Here is a 24,564-nt window from a genome sequence, read left to right as displayed (position 1 = left end):
AAAGTACTGATCATAAAAATTAAAATAAAAGCATCCTCTCACTGTAAATGTTCCCCTGGTTGTCGTTAGCTCCAACCTGCACACAGACTATTCTCTCCCTTTGAGCTTTAAGAGAAAATAAGCACAAGGAATGCCTTTAGTAACTAAGTAGTTTATCTCTCTTTACATCCTTAGTTCCTTCTATCAACACCATCATACCACACCACAGGGAAACTCAAAACCACATTACTCTACAGAACCTGAAATTAAACCAAATGAGACTTTTTCCAACATCCATAGCTTATTGTTTCAGTATAATATGATGTTGGAAATAAAGATGAACAGAGAATAAGTGTAGATTGAGACCAAAGGGCCATTCAAAATTCCCAATAATTAAGCACCTACTGTGTAGTGTGTACAGTACTAGTGCTACTGAAACGAATGCAACAAAATCAACGCCTGTTGCCATTGAAGTTAATTTATCCAGAGTTAAAACCTCAAGGCAAAGTTAGTGTATACACTTCAAGGAATCTCTGTGCAGCATGTATGTAGTGACTACATACATGCTGCACAGAGATTCCTTGAATTCATAAGCATGACTGGCTTTGCTTAAGTCAACTTAATCACCTTACACTAAGCACAAGAAAGATCTTGTTTACTTTTTGTGTCCATTGTTTAAACATAAAGAAATATATGATTTATATCCCCCAATGTGTGCTATAATGAACTAGTAGCCACCCTAAACAAAGAGGCATGTTGGCTTCTAATGTAAAATAAGTAATCCCCGTCATTTGCAGTATAGTGACAAGTACGGTGACTTCTTGCTGGATCAAACAAAAATTGGTCTTTTGCATATAGCCACAAAGGGAAAATTATGTTCACAGAAAACATATTAAATGCTGGATAATGAATTGACTATTGAGGTTAAAGACATGTTTTGTGAAATAGCTGCAACACCGAAATAAATCATGATTAAATAGCTGACAAGTCAAAAGAGGCGATTCTCAGCAAAGAATAATACACATTGATAAACTTTGCTTTGTCTGACTCACTCGCCTGTGGAAGAAGGGAGGACTGTAAACGCACCTGTTGTGATAGTGTGCTTCCAGCTGCACCTCTCAAAACAGTTACAACGCCCACTCAGTGCTTTTCCACCTGCCTGAGTGGACACAACAGAGGGGTCAAGCTGACAAACATCTTGTCCCAAGTCAACACAAAAGATACAGGCTCCCGTACATCTCACCCTGATGAGGGTCAAAAGCTCAAATGAGACAGAAGGCTCTCTACATACCTTTTGCACAGATTGTTATTCATACTACTGTAGTAGCCTACAGATTTTGTTCAAACTATTAACACTTTCAACTTGGCGTCTATAGTGCATGTCATTATAGGTGAACATTTTCACAAATAAGTAAAATAGGAGATCAAATAACCCACAGCGTATATCATGATGGACAGAAAAAGAAACTTAAGACTGTCATTCACTATATTCTAATACAGCAAATAGATTTAACACTGGATTTTTTTATATAATTTCTTGGTTTGCATTTCGGGAAATCCAGCGCTGTAGAGTTGACAGAAACTATAAAAGAAAGAATAAATACTCTGATATACACTCAGCTGTGACAGCAGTACTCGGGTTACAAAGTCCACAAAATCAGCCTCTGATTGCCGTATTTGTTAATGGAGTGGCTCCATGTGGTATACTACCTCCATACATCATGCCGTGTGTCAAGCTTGACTCTCTCAATAGAGGGTATGGTATCATCATCATCAAGTTGATGCAGAACGCCTACTGAGTAACAAAAACACTATACTTCATGGCCTTGACCGCCCATACATCCAAACAGAAAAGTCCTATCTGATTTCATTAAACTCACTTTGCCACTGAATTTGACACTCACTTTATGCATACCCTCTATTTCGTATATTGGCAGAAGAGGTTTCTTCAGGTTCACAATGTCAAATATTGACCACACTGAGATTGGATTGGAAATTGAAATGGTAAGTAGGGAGGCACCGAAAGGGAATTTATTGGCCAAAACCGAATACCAAATATAGGAAACAGTTGGCCAAAAACCGAATACCGAATAGCCGAATATGATTAATTATTATATATATTTTTTACAGTTTTTGTAGGCCTACCATTGCTGTCATGGCCGTACCTTAACGGTACCTGATTATGGCAAAACTTAACTTAAATAATAATCACTATTATGGGTCCATAAAACATTAATTCAGCACTTTTGAATGCATTAATTGCATACGTTAATTCCAGACTGACTGCTGAAACGTTGTAACAAAATCTCTGATGTTGGACTGTGACACGTTAGCGGTGAGCCAGCCGTGTACTACATGTAGGTTGATGTTCAAACGTGTTTTGCTAGTATGTATCCAGGCATGCGTGCGAGGCGAGCCGTGCTTGTAGCAACATTTTGATGATCACGTCATCACAACAAAAACATTAGGTTACGTCGTAGGTAACCCTGTGTTTTGACTATTCGGTGATATTATTCTGCTTATTCGGGCCCAAACCGAATAGGCCGAAAATGCATTTTTTGCCATTTTCTGCCGAATATTTTCTGGTAAAACGGTAACCCATTTGGGTTTTTCAATGGACAACAATCCAACAGAATGGACAGTGGTTACTCTTTCAAACTGTAGGCCATGGCATAGACATAGGGACATTTGGCAAATTCTCATTTCAGCCTTCAAAGCACTCTGCCACTGTATCTCCACTGTCACAACTCACAAGCATTCTATACTGTCATCTTCAGCAGGTAGTCACGCTCTTTATTGTTGCCCTCACTTGGCTATTTTACAATCTGCTAAATGTCACTTGGTCACGTACGTCTCGTCTCGTACGTCAGCGCAGGTTTTGGACCACAGCATGCAATGAATTTTTGGAACACAGCAGGCAGTCACTGACTCAGAGCTCTTGGGGACGGAAGATATTCAACAGTGATTCTGTTCCAAGTCAGAGCACAGGGGAAAAGCCAGTGGCAACAGTTTAGACTGCAGACAACCTTGATTCTGTCCATCACAGAATTAATACTGGCATGAATGCAGCGAGTCAAAGGGTTCGCTGTTATGACAAGGCCTTGCCTAAATAGATAAGCGGTCATACAGTGAGACGGATACTATTGCACTATTAGAGTGAATGAATTTGGTCTTAAATGTGCAAGTGGTTACAAAAAACAAATAGAAAAAGGTCAATTTCAAGATGATGAAACATGTGTTAGGGCTGTAATGCACTGATTTCAACAAAGTGAACAAACCAGATTTGTGCCCGCCGATAGCATGACGTTTAACACACTTTCCTTCCTCCCGTGCCTCCAAAGGAAACACACCACAAGGCATGCCACTTTCATGCATAGTGTATTGTCTGTCAGCAGTTGTTCACATTGGACTTTATTGTGTCCAATTGCTTTCATAATATAATAGTGTTCCATGAATCATTCCTTCTGTCAAGTGAGCCCCTTTCTTCAGCAAGACGTCCTCTGACAGCCAACCAGACGTACCCTTTCATATCTTATCGACTGAAGGAAGAAATATGCCTTCAAGCTTTATACACTCTATACCCGTAAGTTAGTACAGAAAGCTAATAATAGCATACAAGCATGTCCCTCAGCTCTCCTCTGCCTACAAATAAAGTAATACTGTGGTGTAAATTAAAAAAAGAAAAAAAAAGAACTTGAGCAAAATATGACTTGATTTTAACTGGATTTTGCTGTGTAATGTTCTGCTATGTGGCAGTGACCGTTCTCATTGGGTGAAGGCGCATTCCTTGTGTTCCATCCTGCACGTGTTGCTACAGTATAGCAACTGAGCTACCAAACCAGTTCTTCTTGCGTAACAACCGGCACCAACGCACAGACTGAGGTGACTTTGTGTTACATCCATAGTACATTATACACATTCATGTCTGAAATGGGAGAGTCCAATTGCCTTAAACATTAATATGTCTCAAACATGTTGCCCGGCCTACTCCTCTCAGCTTTCAGCAGTAGACAAATGGTGGCCTCTGGTCTTGCACCTACCACAGGAAAGGTAATACTGGCATGCCGGTATTTAATATCCTTCAAATATGTGGCTATTACTATGTTTGTATAAAAGCGTGACAGTTTGACTAATCGTCGTCATGTGATTCATGAATTTAAAATAGAATAACATAAACATCCATAGTGGCCTTGCCCCATACATGTTTAACCATGTGTTCATTCTCTCTCTCTCTCTCTCTCTCTCTCTGTCACACACACACACACACACACACACACACACACACACACACACACACACACACACACACACACAGTCAGTCACACAGCTGCTTCAGTACAGTAGTCTTGTTATGTTTCAAGCATTTCTTCTGAGAATGCTTTCTTCTGAGAATACTCAGACTGCATGTAATCGACTCCCACCTTCTTGAATTTCAAATGTGTAACAGATGTTTGTTACTCAATTATTATGCACTGAGAAGTGCAGAGAAAGTTGCTGAATCAATATTGTGAGTGTGGTCCATAGCTTTAATGCCGTTGCAACGGCATTAGAGCTATGGACCAGAGCTAGTGCCAGGGATTCCCTACGAGAGGAACATTGGGGTTATGGGGTAGATTAACTTTTCAATAAATCCAGGATGCCCACTACATTAACCACACAAATGGGTGGCCTAAATACTGTTAATACCCAAAACAAACATGTTGTGTCCACTCAGTATTAAATCTACTCAGTGCATTGGCCTATTTTAAATGTAGGTATAATAATAAGAAGTCCCGGCTTTGCATGATATTGACATCACTTTTGGAACTAATTAACCCACACAGAAAGGACATGAAACTTATTATGTTCATAATGTGTCATATTTAGGTTCATATGTGTGCATATGTGTAGATAGATAAGTATGACATATCTATATGCAACATATGACATATGGCTCTGATATGGTGCCATATATGCTGATAATAAAGCATTAGTGTGTGTGTGTGTGTGTGTGTGTGTGTGTGTGTGTGTGTGTGTGTGTGTGTGTGTGTGTGTGTGTGTGTGTGTGTGTGTGGGCCTGTTGTTGCGAGTTGGAAATGTAGACTTTTATCCTGGGGAAATATCCTACCTGGTTGGGGTCATCGGCCTTGAAGACATGACAGGACATATTGGACTCAGGATTGTCAGGTTGGTCCCGGATAAGGTAGGCAAAATATGTAAGGTCATTGCTGTTGTGGATGAATCGGAAAATGAACTGCACTTTATGCTCGAATATGAAGACTGACGAGTTGGCGTTATTACAAGGGACGCATCGGATGACCGGTGGAGTGAGCACCAGCTGCACTTCTCTGGCCTGGATGGGACCAGAGTCGTTCTTCTCACTTTTCCTGCGGATCTCTGCCACCAGCCACGGCAGCATGGGCAAGGTAGTCCGTCGGTCCAACGAGGACCAGCCGATGTACCACAGATTGAATCTTCTGTTTACCATTTCATCCTGCTGACACTCCATGATCGCCCGAAGGTTAGGTGACAGAAATGTCAAACGGTCTGCTGAGCTCTTCTCACTGAGAGAACTTGAAGGCTATGTTAAACAAATGACGCCAGGCTATCATTTCATTCTCGTAAATGCACGCCCGAATAGGTGACCTAATCCAAAACTCGAGTGTGACTGTGTGACAACAGCAATCACGTCCAAACCACGTCCCAGGTGAAAGTTAAAACAACAAAGGCGAACATGTGCTCATCAACAGGAACAGCGCAGTCCACCCAGCACACCAAAACCTCCCAGGATTTTGTATTATTATTTTCAAGGGTGACATATGTACTTATATGGTCATCTTAATTACAACTCTCTCTCTCTCTTTCTGCTCTGGATTAGTTCTTGGAATGAGCAACGAGCAATGTGCGTGAAACAAAGCCCAAGTTTCACACTCAAAGCGAACGCTTGCCTGCTAGAACGTGGCGTTGGCAGCCTCCGGGGCTCCAATGTAAACAAAAAATGTGACTTCTTGAAAGCGTTTCTCTCTTCAGAATGGACGTAGAACTGGACGGAGTGAATAGTTCTTCTAGTTTAACATCCCGCTGTGGACTCCCTTGCATTGTGTCTGTGCCTGTAGACTGCAGAAGACATCATTGATGTTTATCGCGTTGCTGCAGTCTGTCACTCTGTGTACAGTCTCTCACTCTCCCCTGCTCTGATCCCAGTTCATCCACAACGTCTTGGAGGAGTGGCCGCGCGCGTTACGAACCCGCCCACCCGCTGCATGTGCACGAAAAGTGGCTAGTTAGCTTGTGTTGTGCACAATGCACATGTGTATGTTTTTTTTTTTTTAAATACAGATATATTCAGATATTCATACAGGATAAATTGTAATCGTCATATTTACAAATAACGTTTCCCTAATATACTGTTGTTTATCCTAACCCTTTAGCTGTTACCTCCATGATCCATCCATGCAAGAGTGCAATGACATCATCAGTTACTCCAATACATAACATTTGTCCACTCATCTCCTATGCTGTATGTGTATGGCATAAAATTCAGGCTTCAGTCAAGTACGTTTTTTAACTAGAAACTAAGTGCCATGCAAGCAGTCTACCCTAAAAATAGCCTCAGTCGATGTAACAATCATCAAAGCACTATCTGAACCCTGCAAAATGCTAAACGCCTACTGTGCCGGTACTAGCAACAGATCTGAAGGTAATCGTAAGTGCCTTATACAAGGGAGTCAAGGGACACACTTTTGTTGAGGTCAGAGAAAAAACTCTTGACAAATACTAGTGTTGAATAAAATTCATTCGAATCGTAGTCGATACATATGGAATTATTGAAAAGTTCCAAATATTTATTTGTACTATTTACAGTGATGGTCAAGACAGCTAAGGTGTATAAAAGTATAAGAACAAATAAAAACAAAGGGTGCAGATCATATGACATGTTATCTGACTGCACACAGTCACAAACTTATGGCGTACAGGCGTAGTGTATCTGTAACAGTCATCTAAAGTGGGAACAGTGACTATAAGTAACTTCTCCATAAAGGAGGGCAGTTTTTGAATGACATTCCACAGCCTTTAACTTATATTGTTTTCTAATAATGTTATGGATTCCATGTAGGAAAGGGGTTGAACTAGCCAAAACAAAAGCAAACTGAGTTTTTGTAAACAATAGATTTCCAAAAACATTTCTTATAAGATATCCAAACTAGAGAAACAGTACCAAGTAAAGTACATTCTTATATTATTTAAGTCTTGTCTGTGGAGTAATAATAGGTAGTATGCAGTGTATAGCTCGAAATTGCAAATCGATAAACAAAAGCAGTCTATTGTTCTCACATGTACAAAATAGAAGCACTCAACAGTATTGTCTAATTGCATTTTCCTTCCTTTACAACGGAAAAGTACACCATGCTAAAAGCAAATTTAAGTACTGATCAATGCAAACCATGTCATCATAATCAATGTAAACCTTATCAACAACAGACAGTGGTTGAAACAAATCGCTCCTCTGCAACATAGAACAGAACAAGTATTGCAGTAACATGAGGAGATTGTTAATTAACCATAGAGCATTCCACTATATTTTGCAATGGGACACATTATACTCATATGTATAGTTGTATTTGAGCAATGCTTTAGTCACCGCAAAAATACAGCATCTTACTGTATGTCAAACATGTGCCATGGGTTCATTAGTTATGAAATCTGCAATTGCAATCATCACACAGTCTCCAAAACAGCAGCCATCTCCTTGAACTGCTTGTGAAAGTTCTGCAGTGGATGTAAAGAATAAAAAAGTCAGGCATGTTTATCAAACCGATTAAGGCAATCAAGTCATATTGCAATTCTAATCAATGGTGCAGATGCTTTATTAAAGTGTAATCAAGCAAGCACTGGATTGATAGGGCACATACATACGTACCTGAAACTGGGGAATGGTCATCTCAAAAGATCTCTGACAGATGTGTCCAGACGGATGTGCGATCTTCAGCAGTAGAGACACATAAGGAGAGTTGAGAGACCGACAGGTGTCAGAACTCACTGCCATGCCAAGTTTCCACTGCATGTCCACCAACTAGATAGAAACAGCAAAAAACAAACACCAGTCATTCGCCATTCTTAAGTCAGTAGTTAAACAATATTTGCAATATCTGTATCGTGTTTATCAGCAAATACAGTCAATTGAATTGAATTCATCAAAATAAATTAATGTCATACCTGGCCAATGCTGAGAATGGCTTGGGCATCTTGTTGTGCATGGACTAGCGGCCCCTGTTCACTCCACAGCCTGTGCATCACTTGCAGAGAGGCTCTGGGCCACTTCGTGCAACCGTCTTCCAGCCTCAAAACTAGTTCATCCCCAGAAAGGTTACTTTTCCCAGCCGACCTAATACACAGCAAACAAAATGTTTAGATTATCTTCCTGCAAACAATTGTGTGTGATTAACCTGTGAGACTGATAAAAAAAGCACACCTACTGATGCCTTTAATATATTAAAGATAAATATAATGCCAGTAAGTACAGTAGGACATCTTGCCATTAAACACTGTGGGTGCCTATAGGGGCCACACACCATTACACGGGACAAATACAAGAGGGAAATTACCTGAACGATAATAAGAGATATCTGGTAATATTTTGTATAGTGTCCTGGTCGAGGCTAACTCCAGCTCTCTGAAACCTCTGTCCAGAACATGAAAATAAGTTATGAAAGATGTGTTATGTTAAGTGAAGATCATTTTCTTAGACTTAAGAGCAAAGAAATGTTAGACATTTTTACTCACATCAGAGATTTCTGTTGAATCTACACCCCTAGTGTGCCCTTGAAGATACGTTAGAATCTGTTGACACTGTAGATTAAAAGATTAGTTATTAGAATGAACATCTCTGAAGGCAACAATCCACCATGTAATGCTAATTCCACACTGCATAGCTACCTGTAAGATTTTATATCATGCTAAATAAATACTGAATGTGTTGCTACGGTACTTGCCATGGATACACAGCCAATGGCAATTATGGTGAACATTAATCTGATGAGTTTGAAGCTTTATACATGTAGACAATACTGTAGTTTTCACCAGAACCAACTGGACAGTGTTTTGCAGTGATTTGTGAAGCAGTGTCACATGAGCATCATACCCTTGCTACTAGTATGCATCATGATACCACAAAAGGGTAGCAAAAAGCAACATAAAATCTAAAGCATAAATAGATAACACACTATGCTACAGGATTTCAGTGCCTGGCTTTTCAAGTACATATGCTGTATGTTGTAACATAGGTGGTAGCTGGCTAGCTGCTATCTATAAAGTTACACAGAGAGAGAGAGAGAGAGAGAGAGAGAGTTCTCACTGTTTCAGCCAAGACATCTGCAGAAAGCCTTCCAATGTTTTCCACAATTTTGTGTACATCTACAAAAAGAGGAAACAAGAGGTAAGCCATATGCTTAAATGTGTAGTCTCGCGTGTAGACGTTGACAAACTAAATTACACACGACATGATTTGTTGACATGAAATTACGTACAGCTCTGTTAATGTATCACTCACAGACACTCCATCACGTCACATTACAGTGAGTGAGTGTTGGTCATCTCACTCCAAGCTAACGTATAGCTAAATTACGGTAGCTTTGTTTAGAAACCCCCAATTCTGCACTACTACTAACTGAATGCATCTATGATGCATACGGATTAGAAAAGTTCTTATTCGTAGTAGGGTCACCTGAAACCAATTTTCCCAACCCAAGTCAAAACCCACCATATGATGTGTCCAGCCCAGGCATCTTCGCTGAAATTGAGAAGTGAAGCAGCAGTCTGTCCCCATCAGCGTCACGTTAGCATAAATACTAGTCGTACTTCCGGTATGTGGATTTCAAAACAAGACTCATTATTTGTTTTATATATTTTATTTTTTACTTTGTGGGAAAAAATAAAATCATATTTAAATATCGTTTTCTATCATTTTTCGGTTTTTATTTTGAACTGTATCTTTACTTGATACGGTTTATTGATGAGTTCCATTGAACTCAACAGAAACAGTACCCACTGGCCCAAAAGAAAAGTACAACAGCTCTATCTTGTGGATTCTCTGCGTCAATGCAACATAACAGTTTTCGCACATAATTATGGAAAAATCTGTCCATTACATTAAATGAAAAGGTAAAAAAGAAACCATACAAGAACAATGCAGAGACAGGTATTCGGGGAATAATTTTGTACATTGTACAAAGTGTACCGCTGTAATAACTGGTAATTAATGAATAATTAGTGCCAGTCTGGTCTTCTGACTGTACTCTTTGCGTCACGCCATGACCCCGGGAATGTTCCATTGTTGGAATAGCATGGGTGTATTTATAATTAATTCCAAATATTCCGATGACCAAAAACTCAAAGAAGAGCTATTTTTGCGTAACAATATATTTAAGAGTTTACTTTATGTTTAAATACATTTCACTATTGTACAAAACTGGGTCTATTCATTGATATGTAGAATTATGCATGAAGTCACTACCCTTTGCGGTACGTAACGTAACTACTCGGCGTCCACATCAACAAACACGGAAGCGCGACGCGCGTGTCAAAAATCAGCTGTTAAAAAAACAGAGTAATTTGCTGGACTGAAACCGTTACCCTTATACCCTACTCTTCTACTCTAGTCTGTTGAAGGAACAACTGTGCGTTCAGAATGGAAGGACAACGCTGGTTGCCACTGGAAGCCAATCCGGAGGTATTGTCAGTTTTCACATGCGTAAAACAAACCGTATTGTGTTATAAACGAGTATCAAACGCGTGACTGAATGCTAACTCATTGCTAACTGTTCCTAGCCTACTGCCATAGCTTGAGAACAAAAGCTGCAGTTGGTCGGCGTGGATACTACAGTCTGCAAAAAGAAAACGTGTTGGTACAGTTTTATTGGAGCTGTTATTTATTTTTGTATTTATTTTTTATTTTCAGGTCATGAACCAGGTACGTGCATCTCTCTCTGCACTACAAGAAGGTTAGCCAATATTACATAAGCTACATTCCCAGGTGTGGTTTGAAATGCCATAAGTTTAAGCCATCTTTCTTTTACAATTATTAAAAACACCTTTTTTGTATAATCAGTAAACGTGATCATTTCCAGTTAAGTTATGTCATGTATAGTTTACTCTTTACTAAGCTTGAGTTAACACATTAAAAGAGGAAAGTGGTTTTCTTTAAAGTAGCTCAGTTTCGCACTGAGCTTAACTTTCAGTGTCTCTTTAGTTTCTCTGTCAGTTAGGTTTGCTTCCAACCTGGCAGTTTGGGGATGTATATGGTTTAGATCCAGATCTCCTCGGCATGGTACCAAGACCAGTGTCAGCTGTTCTCCTGCTCTTCCCTGTCACAGAGAAGGTACAGTCAGTCTCGTTTCTGCTTTCAGGTGGCTATTAGTAAAAGTGTGTGTTAACTGTTAACCCATTTAGGACTGAGGCCGATTCTAAAAACGCTTTCTAAATACTGACCTAAGTGAAAAACTGTACATAGCAACACAAAAGGGGTTCCCGTCCTGAAGGGTAAAAACACGAAAAGGGGTTCACACCCTGAATGGGTAACTATTGAGTGGGTATCTGCAATGCTCGCCTTAAGACACGCTCTGTCTTGTTTTTTTTTCTCCGACCTACAGTTCTTGTATCTGTTTTCCTGAGAATAAGGTTAGAAATATGTTTAGGGTTAAGTTTTGGAATAGGGTTAGCTTTTGGCACCGTGTTACTGAGGATAAAGTTAGGTTTAAGCATAGTTTTACTTGGGTTACATTTAGGAATACCAGCCAGCCTGAGCAGTTCCGCCGGCTGTACGCCCAGGGTGACTGTTTTGAGACGAGTTTGTTGGTATTCCTTGGACCTTGAGTGACATTGTGTCCAATGTACTCAACCCTACTCTGCATAGGACTACATAATGATGGGCAAATGTGACTGACTCTTCATTCCCCTGTTCAGTATGAGTCATTCAGGCTAGAGGAGGAGGCGAAGATTAAGACACAGGGACAGGAGGTGTCTCCTGCAGTCTACTTCATGAAGCAGACCATTGGAAATGCCTGTGGAACAATTGGCTTAATTCATGCTGTGGCAAACAACCAAGGACATCTTGAATTTGGTAAGTGCTTAACAGTAACAAGTTTGTCCCTTCTTGGGTCTCAAATGCTGACATTCACTCTCACATTGTAACGTTGCTTGCTGTTGCCTTGGAATTTGAGAAAATACTCTATTATATTAATGTTGCCATAGCATTGATACAATGGGAGTTTTCAGGGTAAGTTATAACACAAAACTACACAGTATGAACTCCAGTGATGTTTTTGCCTTCTTTTTTTTTAAACGTGGTAAATTCCTCTCAGAGCCTAACTCTCCTCTGAAGAAGTTCCTGGAGAAATCCTCTAAAATGAGCCCAGAGGAAAAGGCTGTCTTCCTGGAAAAAGATGAGGTAAAACTAAGTAAAAGTAAATAACAATTCATTGCTAAAACTGTGATAATTCAATTGCAGTTATATAATAAACTCCCCTTCGCCCTTCTCTTCCAGAGTATTCGTGTTACACACGAATCCAGTGCACAGGAAGGACAAAGTGAGGTTAGCATTAAAGGACCACTTTAATTTCAGTCCACTCACTGTCTCAGAGGGCTGTGGACAGTTCAGATGTTAAACTGCTGCTTACGCAGTGACATTATTTATAGGCAGATCCGTCTACTTTCAAACAAGACAAAGACCCCCCCCCCCATATCAAATGAGTTCAGATCTGAGCCAAGTCTTCTGAGGAGGCACATCTGAAGCCAGGAGTCTCCAGAAGTAAAAACGGATACACACACTTCTGTTTCAGTATGCTAACTTTACAGGAAGAGAAATTGCTTGCTTGAGCACTTTGTTGAAACTGAATTCAGAAGGATACATGCACAAGAAAGGCTTGTTTCCATCAAGGTCCTTTTTTGAGGAAGAGGGTGCACCGGGAGAAACGATACAAAACGGGGATAAAAAAAACTAAATTGTTTCTATTAGCTTGGCAGTATAGGCAGGTTTCTGAACTGTCCATAGACCACCAACGAGAGAATGATTTAGTAAAATGTGTGCATGGAACTGGATACATTCATACAAAATGCTCTAAATCCTTGGAGTACGGTGTAAATCTATTGCACTTCATAAACAATGACTTGATCTCTGTTGTTTCTCTTAGGCACCAAGCATAGATGAAAAAGTAGATCTACATTTTATAGCATTTGTGAATGTTGGAGGACATTTACATGAACTGGGTAAGCTATCAGCTACTGACATTTATTCTTTGATATTACAAAGATCTTTATTTGTAACTGCTCAGACAATGCTCCTTGTCGAGGACCCGGGTCGAATACATTTCCCGTCTTGTCACATAATATGAGACAAGACGGGAATGTATTCCTGTATTATTGTACAGCATCTCTCTTCTTTCTGCCTTTGGTCTCTCCACACTGACATCTGAAATGAAGCTTTAAAATGAAATGCCAAACATTTGAAAAGCACAACTGCTGACTAGTACTCAACTTTAACCACCAAGAAGAACTTCCAACTAATTTGGTTTTAACAGGTTATTTACTGTAGTAAAAGTTAACATGTTCGCATGGTCCAATATATATACACAGCTGAATTGGCTGTGTGCACCTTCTTAATCTAAATTGTATAATGGAACATAACCTACTGTGAAGCTGTTCACATGCATGCACGTATATGTTTTTTACAGTTTGATTTCTCTTTATTCTATCCCTTTGTTTGCTGTGTTTTTATTGTTTTGAATCTTACGCTATCTACCGGTATGCTGCTAGGAACCAAACAAAAATAAATTTTACTCTTATCTACCTGCACACAAGATGTAACAATAAAGTACAACCTTGAACCTTCATGTGTGCAGATGGCCGCAAGCCTTTCCCTATTGTTCATGGGAAAACCTCTGAAGACACCTTCCTTGAGGTAAGAAACTAACGTAAATTACATAATAATTACAAGTCAGTATGGTGGTGAAAGACATGATATTGTTGCCTGTTTAATAGTTCATTCATTTTGTTTCTCTTGATCTGTGTTCTCTTGTACAATAGGATGCTATAGGGGTGTGTAAGGTTTTTATGGCTCGCGACCCTCAGGAGCTTCGCTTCACAGTTGTTGCCCTTTCCAAAGCGTGAAGCTACTCTTCTTATGACACTCCCTTCTGATCATAGAGAAAAGCAAAGAAATCACAACTGCCAATCATTCTGAAGTGCTGACTTTATTTGAAAGTTGGATTATTTTTTATTTTAGATAGCCTGTGATGTGGAGATAACGTTCAAAAGAAAGGGAAATCATTCTGAAGTAATGTTCCACACTTGTTATGTTGCTGTTAAGTTGTGCACTCGGCAAGGGAGTTAAAATGTTGCCATGCAACTAAAATTGGTTGGTGCACGATCAAAGTTTCCCATATTACTTGAAACCTGCACTAAAGTTTGATGTGTATTTGGCACTTAGTAGTTGAGATAACCGATGGGACTGCGAAATTGGCTTGAAAGAATCTCCAAGAATTTCTTCCAAACCTCTGTCTGAAGCCAATGACATAAAAAAGATGTTGATAAATAAGTTCATTAGAATACGAAGAAAATAAGTAGGTTTAAAGCTACTGAAGTAATGGTGTTAAAGCTGATATAGTATGCAAGGCTAACTTGGGGATTTACAAGATCAAAATGTAAATTAAATTATACATCTATGTGGAATGTGCCTACAATTTTGTAATTATAAGAATTGGATGTTCTGTCAAATAAAAACAAATTTATAAAACGTTTTTCTCTTCGGTCTTCTCCATGCTTTTGTACATTATGATGGACAGTATTTTAGGTTGTACTATTTGCTAATAGTGTAGATTGGAAGAAGACTGTCAAATGCTAATGTAGGAATATTTTTGTTTGCCACCATTACCTGGCATTGATTTCAGCAGTGGAAGAAACTTGACTGAGATCTTCTATCCTACCTGTAATAATTAATAAATGTCACTATTTGCATGGCAGTGGTTGGTTATCAAACATTAAAAAGCAATGGCTTGATCAGTGTCAACATACTTATCATTGTAATTTTGTACATTCTTTCCAAAAGTGTTACTTTATTGTAATGTATAGTCTATTATACATTTAAATTCTGTACTTTTTAGGTAGGCCTAAATATAAACTGACTGCCACCTCTTGTTTGTTACCTATAGATATTTTTTGCAGCAAGCATAACATTTTTTTAAAGTAAAGATTTATGTCTGTTTGTGCATAACGATTAACGATGGTCATTGTGTGACCTCAAAGAACAGCACAGCACCACATAATTACCACTGGGTGGCGTCTCAGGAGAGTATCGTGCATGAAGATTTCAGGAGAGCGAGAGAATCGATGCTGCAACGCAACTTCAGATGAATAGAGTTTGCAGCTCCACTGTCTCCCACTCCTTTAAAAACGAAGTATTAAGCCCAACACACTTCTGCGCGTCCCAGAAAAGACACGCTTGGTTGCGGAAAGGTGGAGCGGGCATAGGGATTGTCAAAGTAAAGGTGTGTCAGACTCAGAGCAGAGGAAAGCAGCAGGTAGGTAGGCAACAGAACCTGAAGTTAAACCTTATGCATCTATCTTGTTTAATGATTAGCCGAGCTAACTAAACGAAAACAATTCATCAGTGTAGAGGAGGAGAGGAGTAGTAGGCTAGTATTAAACCCCAGGTGTTAATAGGGCAATGGCCGTCACCGCTTGCTGACTGTCTGAAGGTGTCTATGCTTGTTAGATTTACAGGTAGGCTATCACACTGTCAGATATATGCTGGGTCGGTAGCTACTCGGTATATGAATTGAGGTTCGCACGGTCACTTTGATGTTATTCAGGTGGATAATTGCTTCAGCTTGTGATGGAGTGGCGTGAGCAATCAACTGTCGGCTGCGAAGAAGCCTATTTGGAAGCACAGAGATGGCTTGAGGTAAGAGCAACAACCACTCGTCATAGCCTACTTTTTCTCGGTTGTGTTACCCTACTTTCTACCATGTTTATAGGTGTTGGGGCTCGACAACACCTGTTATTTATTTATTGAGACTGAGGGGTACGTAGGCTACATTAAGTTTGTAAAATGAGACGAGACCCAATGAATGGTCACACTCATTATAGGCTGCATACTGAATGTTATTATGAATTACCTAAAACTGTGGTAGCAGACCTTACTTTGACTTCTTACCTTCAAAGGTAACAACAGCTGGAGGTAGATCAAACAGTGTATATAGGCCAATGGTGTTTACTTTTCCAAGTAAGCATTGTTGTGATCTTATTTAACTACATTTTGGTATTTTCTTTATACCTCACTGTCCTGTATATATTCTGCATCTGTCTGTTCTCTCTCTCTCCCTCGAACCCCTTCTAATCTGTAGTGCATAGGCATTTGTCTTTTCTTTGACCCCAGTTATCATTAGTGTGAGCCAGGTCCTTTGCCAGATCTTGCCTAGACCTGCTCATCAGATCTATGAATTCTTTCAGCTTATGCATATGGCTTTGAGGAAGAAACAACAATTCAATTCATTGTGTATATGAATGATAGAGCTGTTATGCTACTGGAGATAAGTTAATGTGGAAAGTCAGCCTGACTGACCTGTTTCAGATTTGTGTTCATCTTAGATAAACAAACATGTTTGATCATCGTTGTAGGTGTTTTCATGTAGCCTGGCAAGAAGTAAAACTAACATACATATCCTGTGCTTTCAATTACACCTTTCTACCCTTCTAAAATGTCAAATTATCCCAAGTTTCCATCAAATGTCCAGCCAGCTATGCCATTCTATCTTTTTTCCACTGTTCCTTCTCTCTTTCTTTGTAAGAGAGTGAAATTATGTTTCCTGGCCTCATGAATTCCCTTCTCAGCAGGGCGTCAGGGAGCCGGTGCACCGGCTGTAACTAAACAAATATTGTTCTAATTTCATGAGGGGTGAATCTGAATACTTTCTATGTGACATCAGCGTCTCTCACACTTGCACACTGGCCCATTGTAGCGGCTTGGCTCATGGACTTTGGCAGGGGTATGATCACAGGCCAGAGCGGGGAGGGAGGGGGGAGGGGGGGTTAGTGTGGTTCTTTTTTAGGGGGGTGGAATGGGGGGAGGTCAGGTAAAAAAAGTGTGGGCTGAATAGCTATCGATAGCTCACTGACAGGAGCAATACAATAGTTTGTTGAGTGATTTCTGTGGCAATATCAGGGTTTTGGTTAATTCATTCCTTCAAAGGTTTTGGTGGCCATGGGGTTGTTTTGTTGAATGATTTACAGGGTGCTTGGCTTCACAGCACTTTTTAACAGTGGCATGTGTTCATGGCTAGGTAGGTGGTGGTGTTAAAGAACTAGACTTAAATGGTCTGGAGTCTGTCACATGGATGCATTCCTGCATTGGCTTCCATGGCTGTGAGCATAGCCCTCCTCCCCTCGGTACATGATGGCTGTCGGGCAGTTCACTTCACTGTTCCCTGTACAACCCCAGGGCTTTTGTACAATAATGAAGGTCCTTGTTAATTGAATAGAAAGGTCGTTGATGACTTACTGTCAGTGTTAGCTCAGAAGAATATGCATACCGTGACAAGAAACATTATACCATTGTTTGTGTGTTTTCAATAGTGTATTCTTATTACTGTTAGCTTCCTATTGAGCTTGAAATGTGATACTAAACTTTGGTGACACAGTGCTGTTTCCTTGCAATTGTATTGTAGTAAACTTCTATTATGTGTTTGGAACTGTTTTTATTGCAGTAATACTACTGTTGTTGAATGTTATTCTTATCACAGTTATCACAAATAAAGTGTTCTTAGTATAGTTAGTCTTTAGCAACTGTGACTTGACCAATGGACTTGTTTGGGTCTTCATGGGGTCAGTGTTTACACTTTCAGCATTAAATTACAACACAGGATTTAGCTGGAATACTTAGAATAACTGTTGAAACAATCTTTGGCTCCTTTCCGTGGGCATTAGGCAGGAGTTTGGCATAGTTGAGATGGACAATGCAGGGGCTGATCTTTTCAATATCAAGTTTCACATCTAAGCTTTGATTATTATTTTCCTCCTTTTGTGTCGGAGCGGCTGTTTGAAATGGCCCACAGCTTCCTCAGATTGCTCGTTAGATTGTTGGGAATTAAGCCATCAGAAAGAACAATGGCATTATACTCTCGTTATGTGGAATTCCTCATGTTGTAATGGGAATCTGTCCAGCCCACACCAGTTTGTAGAGCTCCGAGACTTACTTTATTTTAAGGCAACAAATTGCAACGTTTCGAGTTCGACCTGAAGACCTAGTCGGTCGAAACGTTGCAACGTTTGTTGCCTTAAAATAAAGTAAGTCTCGGAGCTCTACAAACTGGTGTGCGAATGTTCTTCCTCTTCCTTGATGTTTGCCTTGATGCCTGACATCCAGCACCTGGCCTGAATATAGGCATTGAGATGTGCACACAATCATCTCTGTAATCTGTCCAACACTAATGGTTTTCAAACATTAGATATGTTGTGCACAAGACTCACCAAAGGACAAGTAAAAATGTTTTAAATCAAATATGTATAATCCTTGTAGAATATTTGAGTAATAATGTTGTTGTTTTTTTTACCCATAAGCCAATCACAACCCAATCCCTCTGTCTCTTCTGTTGATATAAAGGCTCGTCCAGTGACCCAATCTTATAAATAGCCTATTATTACATGACGACATAGTGTTGTTTATCACGCTACGAGCTGTGTGGCACGACTAGTCCTCATTCCTCAATAATGGCATTATATGGCTGCATTCTGTTTGTCGACTCTTTTGACAGAATGCAATGGCCAGTCATCTATGACGACATCCATTCAGATGTACTCATGTGAGGCAGGGCCTCACACAAGTAGACATTTATACTGCATACTATAACTCTGACAGATACATTGGACATCACGTTCAGTTTGTGTGTCCTGCTATGATGTCAGTCAGTACCCTATCTCTCTTCCAAATTCGTATTTTCTTTAGGGTAATACCTGAATTTGAATGATGCCTTTAGTTGCACAGCAATGTCACTCTGCGAAAGGACTGGAGTAAAGAATCTTTGGAATAATTAGTGGTGGTCTGCATTCCGTGCGTCCAAACAAACTTTCAATGCTGCGTTGCCTCAGTGCCTTGCATGAATAAACAATAGCTGTGGTCAGAGACCCAGGACCCCCCTGTTCTGTAAGGATTCACATCTCCCGACACACCATACCACAATTTACAACTGACTTGGTGCATTTGCGCATTATTGGATTTCCATCGCGTCCTGTCCATCTAGGGGCCTGAATCGGGTTCAGGCGAGGCATATTTAAGAGTTTTTAAATACTTTTGAATGACACTTTAAATGATGGGGTCATCCATTTCTGTTCATCTGACGGCGAAGTGGGGAGAAGTGGGAATGTCCACATCGTGCTCCCAGTGCAATAGTCCCTCAACATATTTGACAGCATGCCACTCGAGCACATTCAGGAGAGTTGAAGGGTCTGAAGGAGAGCTGTTTTTCCATATCTCTGCCACTTCTGTAAGTCTCCCATGTTTGGCCAGAGCAGTGGTATGTTGCCGCAGATTAAACTACTAATCCGACATGGCAGGTTCAGCAAAGGAGGGAGGGTAATGTAGCCTTTAGTCTTAGGGGTCTTTAACCCATTCTGACCTGAGATCAGATTCATACGAGGTTTCCACTGGACACACACTGGTCTGATGAACCCATTCTGACCTGAGATCAGATTCTAAAAATGTCAGTCGTTCTTCGAATTTTTCAAAAATAGCAGACCTACAAGCTCGTATCGCGCCACTCGGTGGCGCGATATGAGCTTGTAGATCTGCTATTTTTCAATAGGTAAAGCATAACATGATGCTAACACCAAAATGGGTGCCCGGTCAGAATGGGTTAAACTGCTAATGATGACGATACAGAAGAGTAAATAAATTCCTACAAGTTAGCAGCCACTGCTCAGGAGGTACTGCATGTAGCTTTGGAATCGCACGGTTCCTATAGTTCTATCCCCGGCTCCCCCTGGGTTAGTGTTGAAGTGTTCTGGAGCAAGACAATGAATGAACCCTAACTGCTCCAGGTGAGCAGGTTTGTGCCTTGCAAGTTGCATGGCCCTCGGTGTGTGTGCATGGAGGCATGGGTGAATACAATGCACACTGTAAACGTTGTAAAGTGTGGTGGATAAAGGCGCTATATAAATACACCATTTACCATTTTGGCAGGTCAGCAGCTGTATGAGTCATTGTCAGGCTTGGGTCATGCCTTTGGGTCAGTAGATGGTATCTTTCTTATAGACAATTCTGGTCATTTGATACAGTTACAGACTGGATTTTGGAATAGTGTTGAAATAATGGCAAACAACATATAGCGTCAAGGACATGCTGTTGGCCCTCAATCAGTCCATCAATTTTTTAAAATAACAATATTCATGTTTAGTTTGTATTGATATTTTCTTTGTTTGTTTTCACTTCTCTGAATACAGAATAGTTACTGAGTGAAAGCATGTTTTCGAATGTAACAGTAGGGGTCAGGATTTCATCTGCCAAAACTAGGGTGTGACTGCTGTCATTAGTTACTGCTCTCTCTCTCTCTGTGTGTGTGTGTGTGTGTGTGTGTGTGTGTGTGTGTGTGTGTGTGTGTGTGTGTGTGTGTGTGTGTGTGTCCATTGTGTTGCTATCAGTGAACTACTCTGTCTATCTTTTTAGCATCTGGTTCTGCATTTTTGTCAATGGAAGGTGGGGGGTTATAGGCCAATTGCTTGGTGTGTTATGGACACAAAATCTACACAAATAGACTTACAGTACAACATGTCCCTGTATTCTTGCTACACTGCACATGAAAATGTACTGTGGCAAAATATGAATCAAATATATTACGTGGAGAATAGGGGGCGATAACAGAAATCGGATATATTTACGGGTGGCACAGAGGTGAAGTACTAGGCCACAACCAACACTGAGGCCTGAATTTGAATCCCGGCAGTAGCAGTACGTGCCTCCAATGTGGGAAACTAGGAGGGGCTTGTGTCCTAATCAGGGCACCTGTTCAGCAGGGAGGGGTATTGTGGAAGATAGCGTGAACCTCTGTGCAAACAAATAAAGAGGATAGAGCACGGAGGTGCGGCCTGGTCTCCTGCGGGAGGTTTGCACATGCTCAGTGTAAACGGGAACTGCGATGATGGAGTGTTCCAGCAGAGGTGCTAGATAGAAAGCTCATAACTTGTGATGTAAATAATGAGATCCAGAACAGTGGAGAATTAAACAGCCGTCACCCTTCCCTTTTCAAATGTTTTATATCATCCACAGCACTTGAATGAACAGTATCCATGTTCCTTTGTCATTTCACAAAAATAAAAGTTTGACACATGTACTAAAGAACATGGAAAATCCACAAAAGAAAATATACAAAAACATTAACATTTAGTAAATGTACTTGTCCTTTATCTTTCAGTTGGTTATAAACAAAAACATTTCCACAGTTATGAAATTGATATACTTTTTAAAATAAAAACTAAATCAACTTTGTACTATTCTCTTTTTTTGATATATTTTTTTATTATTTCAGTTCAGGGTCAGCAACTCTCATGCACCTCTAGCACCTCTGCTGGAACACTCTATCATCGCAGTTCCTGTTTACACTGCACATGTGCAAACCTCCCGCAGGAGCCCTGGCCGGCGGCCGCACCTCCGTGCTCTATCCTCTTTATTTGTCCTATAGGTGAATCCCCTCTGTCAGGAATCAAATGGTTGTCTACTGCTCTATACACCCTCCTCAGGACAACAGTGGTGGCTGTACAGCCGCAGAACATAGGGGGATTTATTTGGCAACAATTGGGGGGGAAAGTGGGGAAAACGCAATGAAAAGAAAGTAAATCCGTCAAACACTGATGGCCTTGCCCTGCACCCATCAACATGTCGTGACTTTGGCATTTCAATAATTGTCACTGCAACATATTTGAAAAGATTGAAAAGGACAAACGCTTACAACGAGACAGAAGCTGGTTAAATTTGGTTTGGGCATATTGTTGACCAGTTTTCTGTACATTTGTGTGTGCCTGTACTTACTTGATTGTGCATTGCATTCAGATACGTTGTGCATATACTTTATATCGCTGTGAATGTCGGGGTCCCACAGACCCACAGACCCTTTCCAATTCAATTGTACCACAATGCACAGACAAAAAAAAACAAAAAACAAAACGAGTACACCAGAGTCTTGACATGATTGTACATTACAGGTCACCAGTCTTTGTTATTCACTACCGTTCGTGTCTTGGGTTCTTTAACTTTTTAGGCGAAATATTTTTGCACAATGGCTTTCTTTTTTGTATTGTACCTATGTTCATAAATTATGTTAATCGTTTTGGAAATTAATTCTCAAACGGTGTGCATTATCAGTTCATAGAGTAGTGCACCTCCTCCAGCTGCAGCTAATTTGTTGTTTTTAAAACCTCAGGTATTGGTGCTCCTTGAGGGAAAATCCCAGAACAGGCAACAGGAAGCTGTTAAGGAGTGGTTATTGGCATCAGTTTGACATCCTGTAATCCACTCTGTAATACACTTTTGTATATTATAATGTCCCCAGTCACGTTAATTGCCTTAGAGCGTGTCTAAATTCTAAAGAAGTCTTCCACTTTAGCGTAAAAAGTTGAAGAAATCTCAGCTGTTAAAGTTTTAAAAATGCAGTTATTGTCATCAGCGGCCATTACATTTGCAATTGGGTCTTAAAATCAAGGATGTAAACACTGTGTGTGCTTGTGTGTGTGTGTGTGTGTGTGTGTGCCGGTGGACGTCATGCATGCAATGCACGTATGTTTTCCTGCGTAATGGGTCTTAGTGGTTTGGTTTGAGATCATGGGAAAGGCATGAGGCTATAGCACGGCACTGTGTTTCTCCAGCCCTCCAGATGCTCTCATAGCCTTGTGGTTTTGGGGCTGCCATGGCTCCGACACTGTTTTAGCACAACTCTCCATGTTTACCAAAGTCTTCTAGCGCTGAAGTGAGACAAGCTGCAGCTATGCAGGAATACTCCAGGAATACCTGAGGAATTCTCTCTCCAGCCCTGCTGTGTCCTGGAGAGACACTGTAGGAACGTGGGAGGAAATACCATTGACTTCCGTAGCTACTGTTCTCAACATCCTACCTTTCTTCTCCAACCACCGCCCACCCCACCCGCCCCCCCCCAATCCCCGTACCCACACCCCTCTCTGTTTTGCTCCCTATCTTTCTGTATCCTTTATTTTTCCAGGCGGTAACCAAGAAAGAATTTGGGGGCAACAACTTCCGATCTGCACTGGAGAATGGAGTCCTGTTGTGCGAGTGAGTACTACACTTTTTTTCCCTCCAGCCACCTTTCTAAAGCCACTCATTCATTGGGAAGTCCTGTCTCGTCTCCAGATCTACTCACCACCGTAAGTGTTACTGAGATTTCCCAGGGCAGCTTGGCAGATCCCTGCTGGGCGAACCTTTATTTGTTGGCCATGCTAATTGAAGCAATGTTTTCAGACTACACAACAGAGGTTGCATTGTTTTTAGTGTGAAACCAATGTGGGCTTGTTTTGAGATTAGGCATTCTCTGATCTATTTCAAGAGGGATCGCCTTGCCTTGTTTGACAGATGTTGCTGAGCTGTGGATGGGAGTTCCATTTTTACTTTAATGAGTGCTGTGAAGCTGTGTGGTAATTGGAAATCCTCTAGCTGAGACCACATTGGAGAGCAAGGGAACCCTGCTTTCTCATTAGACTGAGTACATTACAAATCAGTAGATATGATGGGACAGAGAAATAAATGTATTTAGCTTCACAGAACAGGCTTGGCATCGTTCGACTGGCCACCATTCTAAGGTGCGTGCGTGCAAGAGCATGCACGTGTGTCTGTGTGCGTGGGAGTGTAAAATATACGTGTGTGTGTGTGTGTGTGTGTGTGTGTGTGTGTGTGTGCGCGCGTGTGTGCGTGCAAGAGCATGCAGTGTAAAATATACGTGTGTGTGTGTGTGTGTGTGTGTGTGTGAACGTGTGCGCGCACGTGAGTGTGTGCATGCGTGCGTATGCATGAATATGTGAGAGATGGACACACTAGTGTACTTTGGGTGAGTCAGCAGGGTGCAGTAATTACCACAGGCCCATGCAGAATATCCCCAGACCTCGTCTTCTATCTATTCTAGGAACCGTTCTTCATTCTGCTGATCTGAGCCCTGACTCCACGGTTTCATCATTCCCAGAGAACAGCAGACACATTGTCATTCAGGGACCTCCTCGTCTCCATGTGTTCTCAGGGTGAGATATAGAGGGGAAGCAAAACTATACAGAAGAGATAACTTCTGTGGTCCGCCACAGTGGCATTGTGCTGTGCTTATCACAAGTGGTCGGAAACGATTGTTCTGTCAGGCCTTTGTAAGCCTGTCACTTAGGTCTTTTTTTAACTAAAGTATTTTCTATGGTTTGTCATTATCTATAGGCTATGTGTTTATCTGAATGACAAAACTCATTTGTTTCTTAAACAAATGTTTTTTTTTTTTATAGTTTCTGTCATGATGTCATGATTATGGGAACTTGGCCCATAATGTTATCAGTATAGTGGCAAAAGTCAACAGAGGGGTCTCA

At 40.6% G+C, this 24,564-nt stretch overlaps 4 protein-coding genes across 9 annotated transcripts in view; 2 read left to right on the top strand and 2 right to left on the bottom strand.

The window, feature by feature from the left end:
* tbc1d4 (TBC1 domain family, member 4) overlaps positions 1-6,142 on the bottom strand; it is a 47,036-nt gene extending 40,894 nt beyond the window's left edge. For both annotated transcript variants that reach the window (XM_080785315.1, XM_080785316.1), the window contains exon 1: positions 5,087-6,142. In XM_080785315.1, coding sequence (XP_080641441.1) covers positions 5,087-5,467 — 381 coding nt within the window. In that variant the 5' untranslated portion in view covers positions 5,468-6,142. The remainder of the gene's footprint in view (positions 1-5,086) is intronic.
* A 625-nt stretch (positions 6,143-6,767) lies between these two features.
* On the bottom strand, positions 6,768-9,805 carry commd6 (COMM domain containing 6). Its single transcript, XM_080785716.1, has 7 exons — positions 9,719-9,805; positions 9,314-9,372; positions 8,743-8,808; positions 8,565-8,641; positions 8,176-8,344; positions 7,880-8,032; positions 6,768-7,728 (listed from the first exon to the last, which is right to left on the bottom strand). The coding sequence occupies exons 1-7, from the start codon at positions 9,741-9,743 to the stop codon at positions 7,678-7,680; spliced, it is 600 nt and encodes a 199-aa protein (XP_080641842.1). The 5' UTR covers positions 9,744-9,805; the 3' UTR covers positions 6,768-7,677.
* A 746-nt stretch (positions 9,806-10,551) lies between these two features.
* uchl3 (ubiquitin carboxyl-terminal esterase L3 (ubiquitin thiolesterase)) lies at positions 10,552-14,750 on the top strand. The gene is made up of 9 exons (XM_080785619.1): positions 10,552-10,687; positions 10,916-10,927; positions 11,207-11,335; positions 11,920-12,076; positions 12,318-12,403; positions 12,500-12,547; positions 13,146-13,221; positions 13,854-13,912; positions 14,038-14,750. Exons 1-9 carry the CDS (start codon positions 10,646-10,648, stop codon positions 14,119-14,121), a joined length of 693 nt encoding a protein of 230 aa, XP_080641745.1. The 5' UTR covers positions 10,552-10,645; the 3' UTR covers positions 14,122-14,750.
* Positions 14,751-15,811: 1,061 nt separating this feature from the next.
* Positions 15,812-24,564, top strand: part of lmo7a (LIM domain 7a) — a 70,432-nt gene continuing 61,679 nt past the window's right edge. For 2 of the 5 annotated variants that reach the window (XM_080786256.1, XM_080786255.1), the window contains exons 1-2: positions 15,813-15,913; positions 23,211-23,281. In XM_080786256.1, coding sequence (XP_080642382.1) covers positions 15,845-15,913; positions 23,211-23,281 — 140 coding nt within the window. In that variant the 5' untranslated portion in view covers positions 15,813-15,844. Of the gene's footprint in view, positions 15,914-23,210; positions 23,282-23,305; positions 23,374-24,564 lie in introns of those variants that run through there. The other 3 variants (XM_080786258.1, XM_080786257.1, XM_080786259.1) reach the window with 3 other exon arrangements.

The sequence above is a fragment of the Protomyctophum bolini genome (genome assembly GCF_963924005.1).
Source record: "Protomyctophum bolini genome assembly, chromosome: 16".
Classification (NCBI taxonomy): domain Eukaryota; kingdom Metazoa; phylum Chordata; class Actinopteri; order Myctophiformes; family Myctophidae; genus Protomyctophum; species Protomyctophum bolini.
Note: the sequence above shows the minus strand (reverse complement) of the source record. Positions and strands in the feature narration are given on the sequence as shown.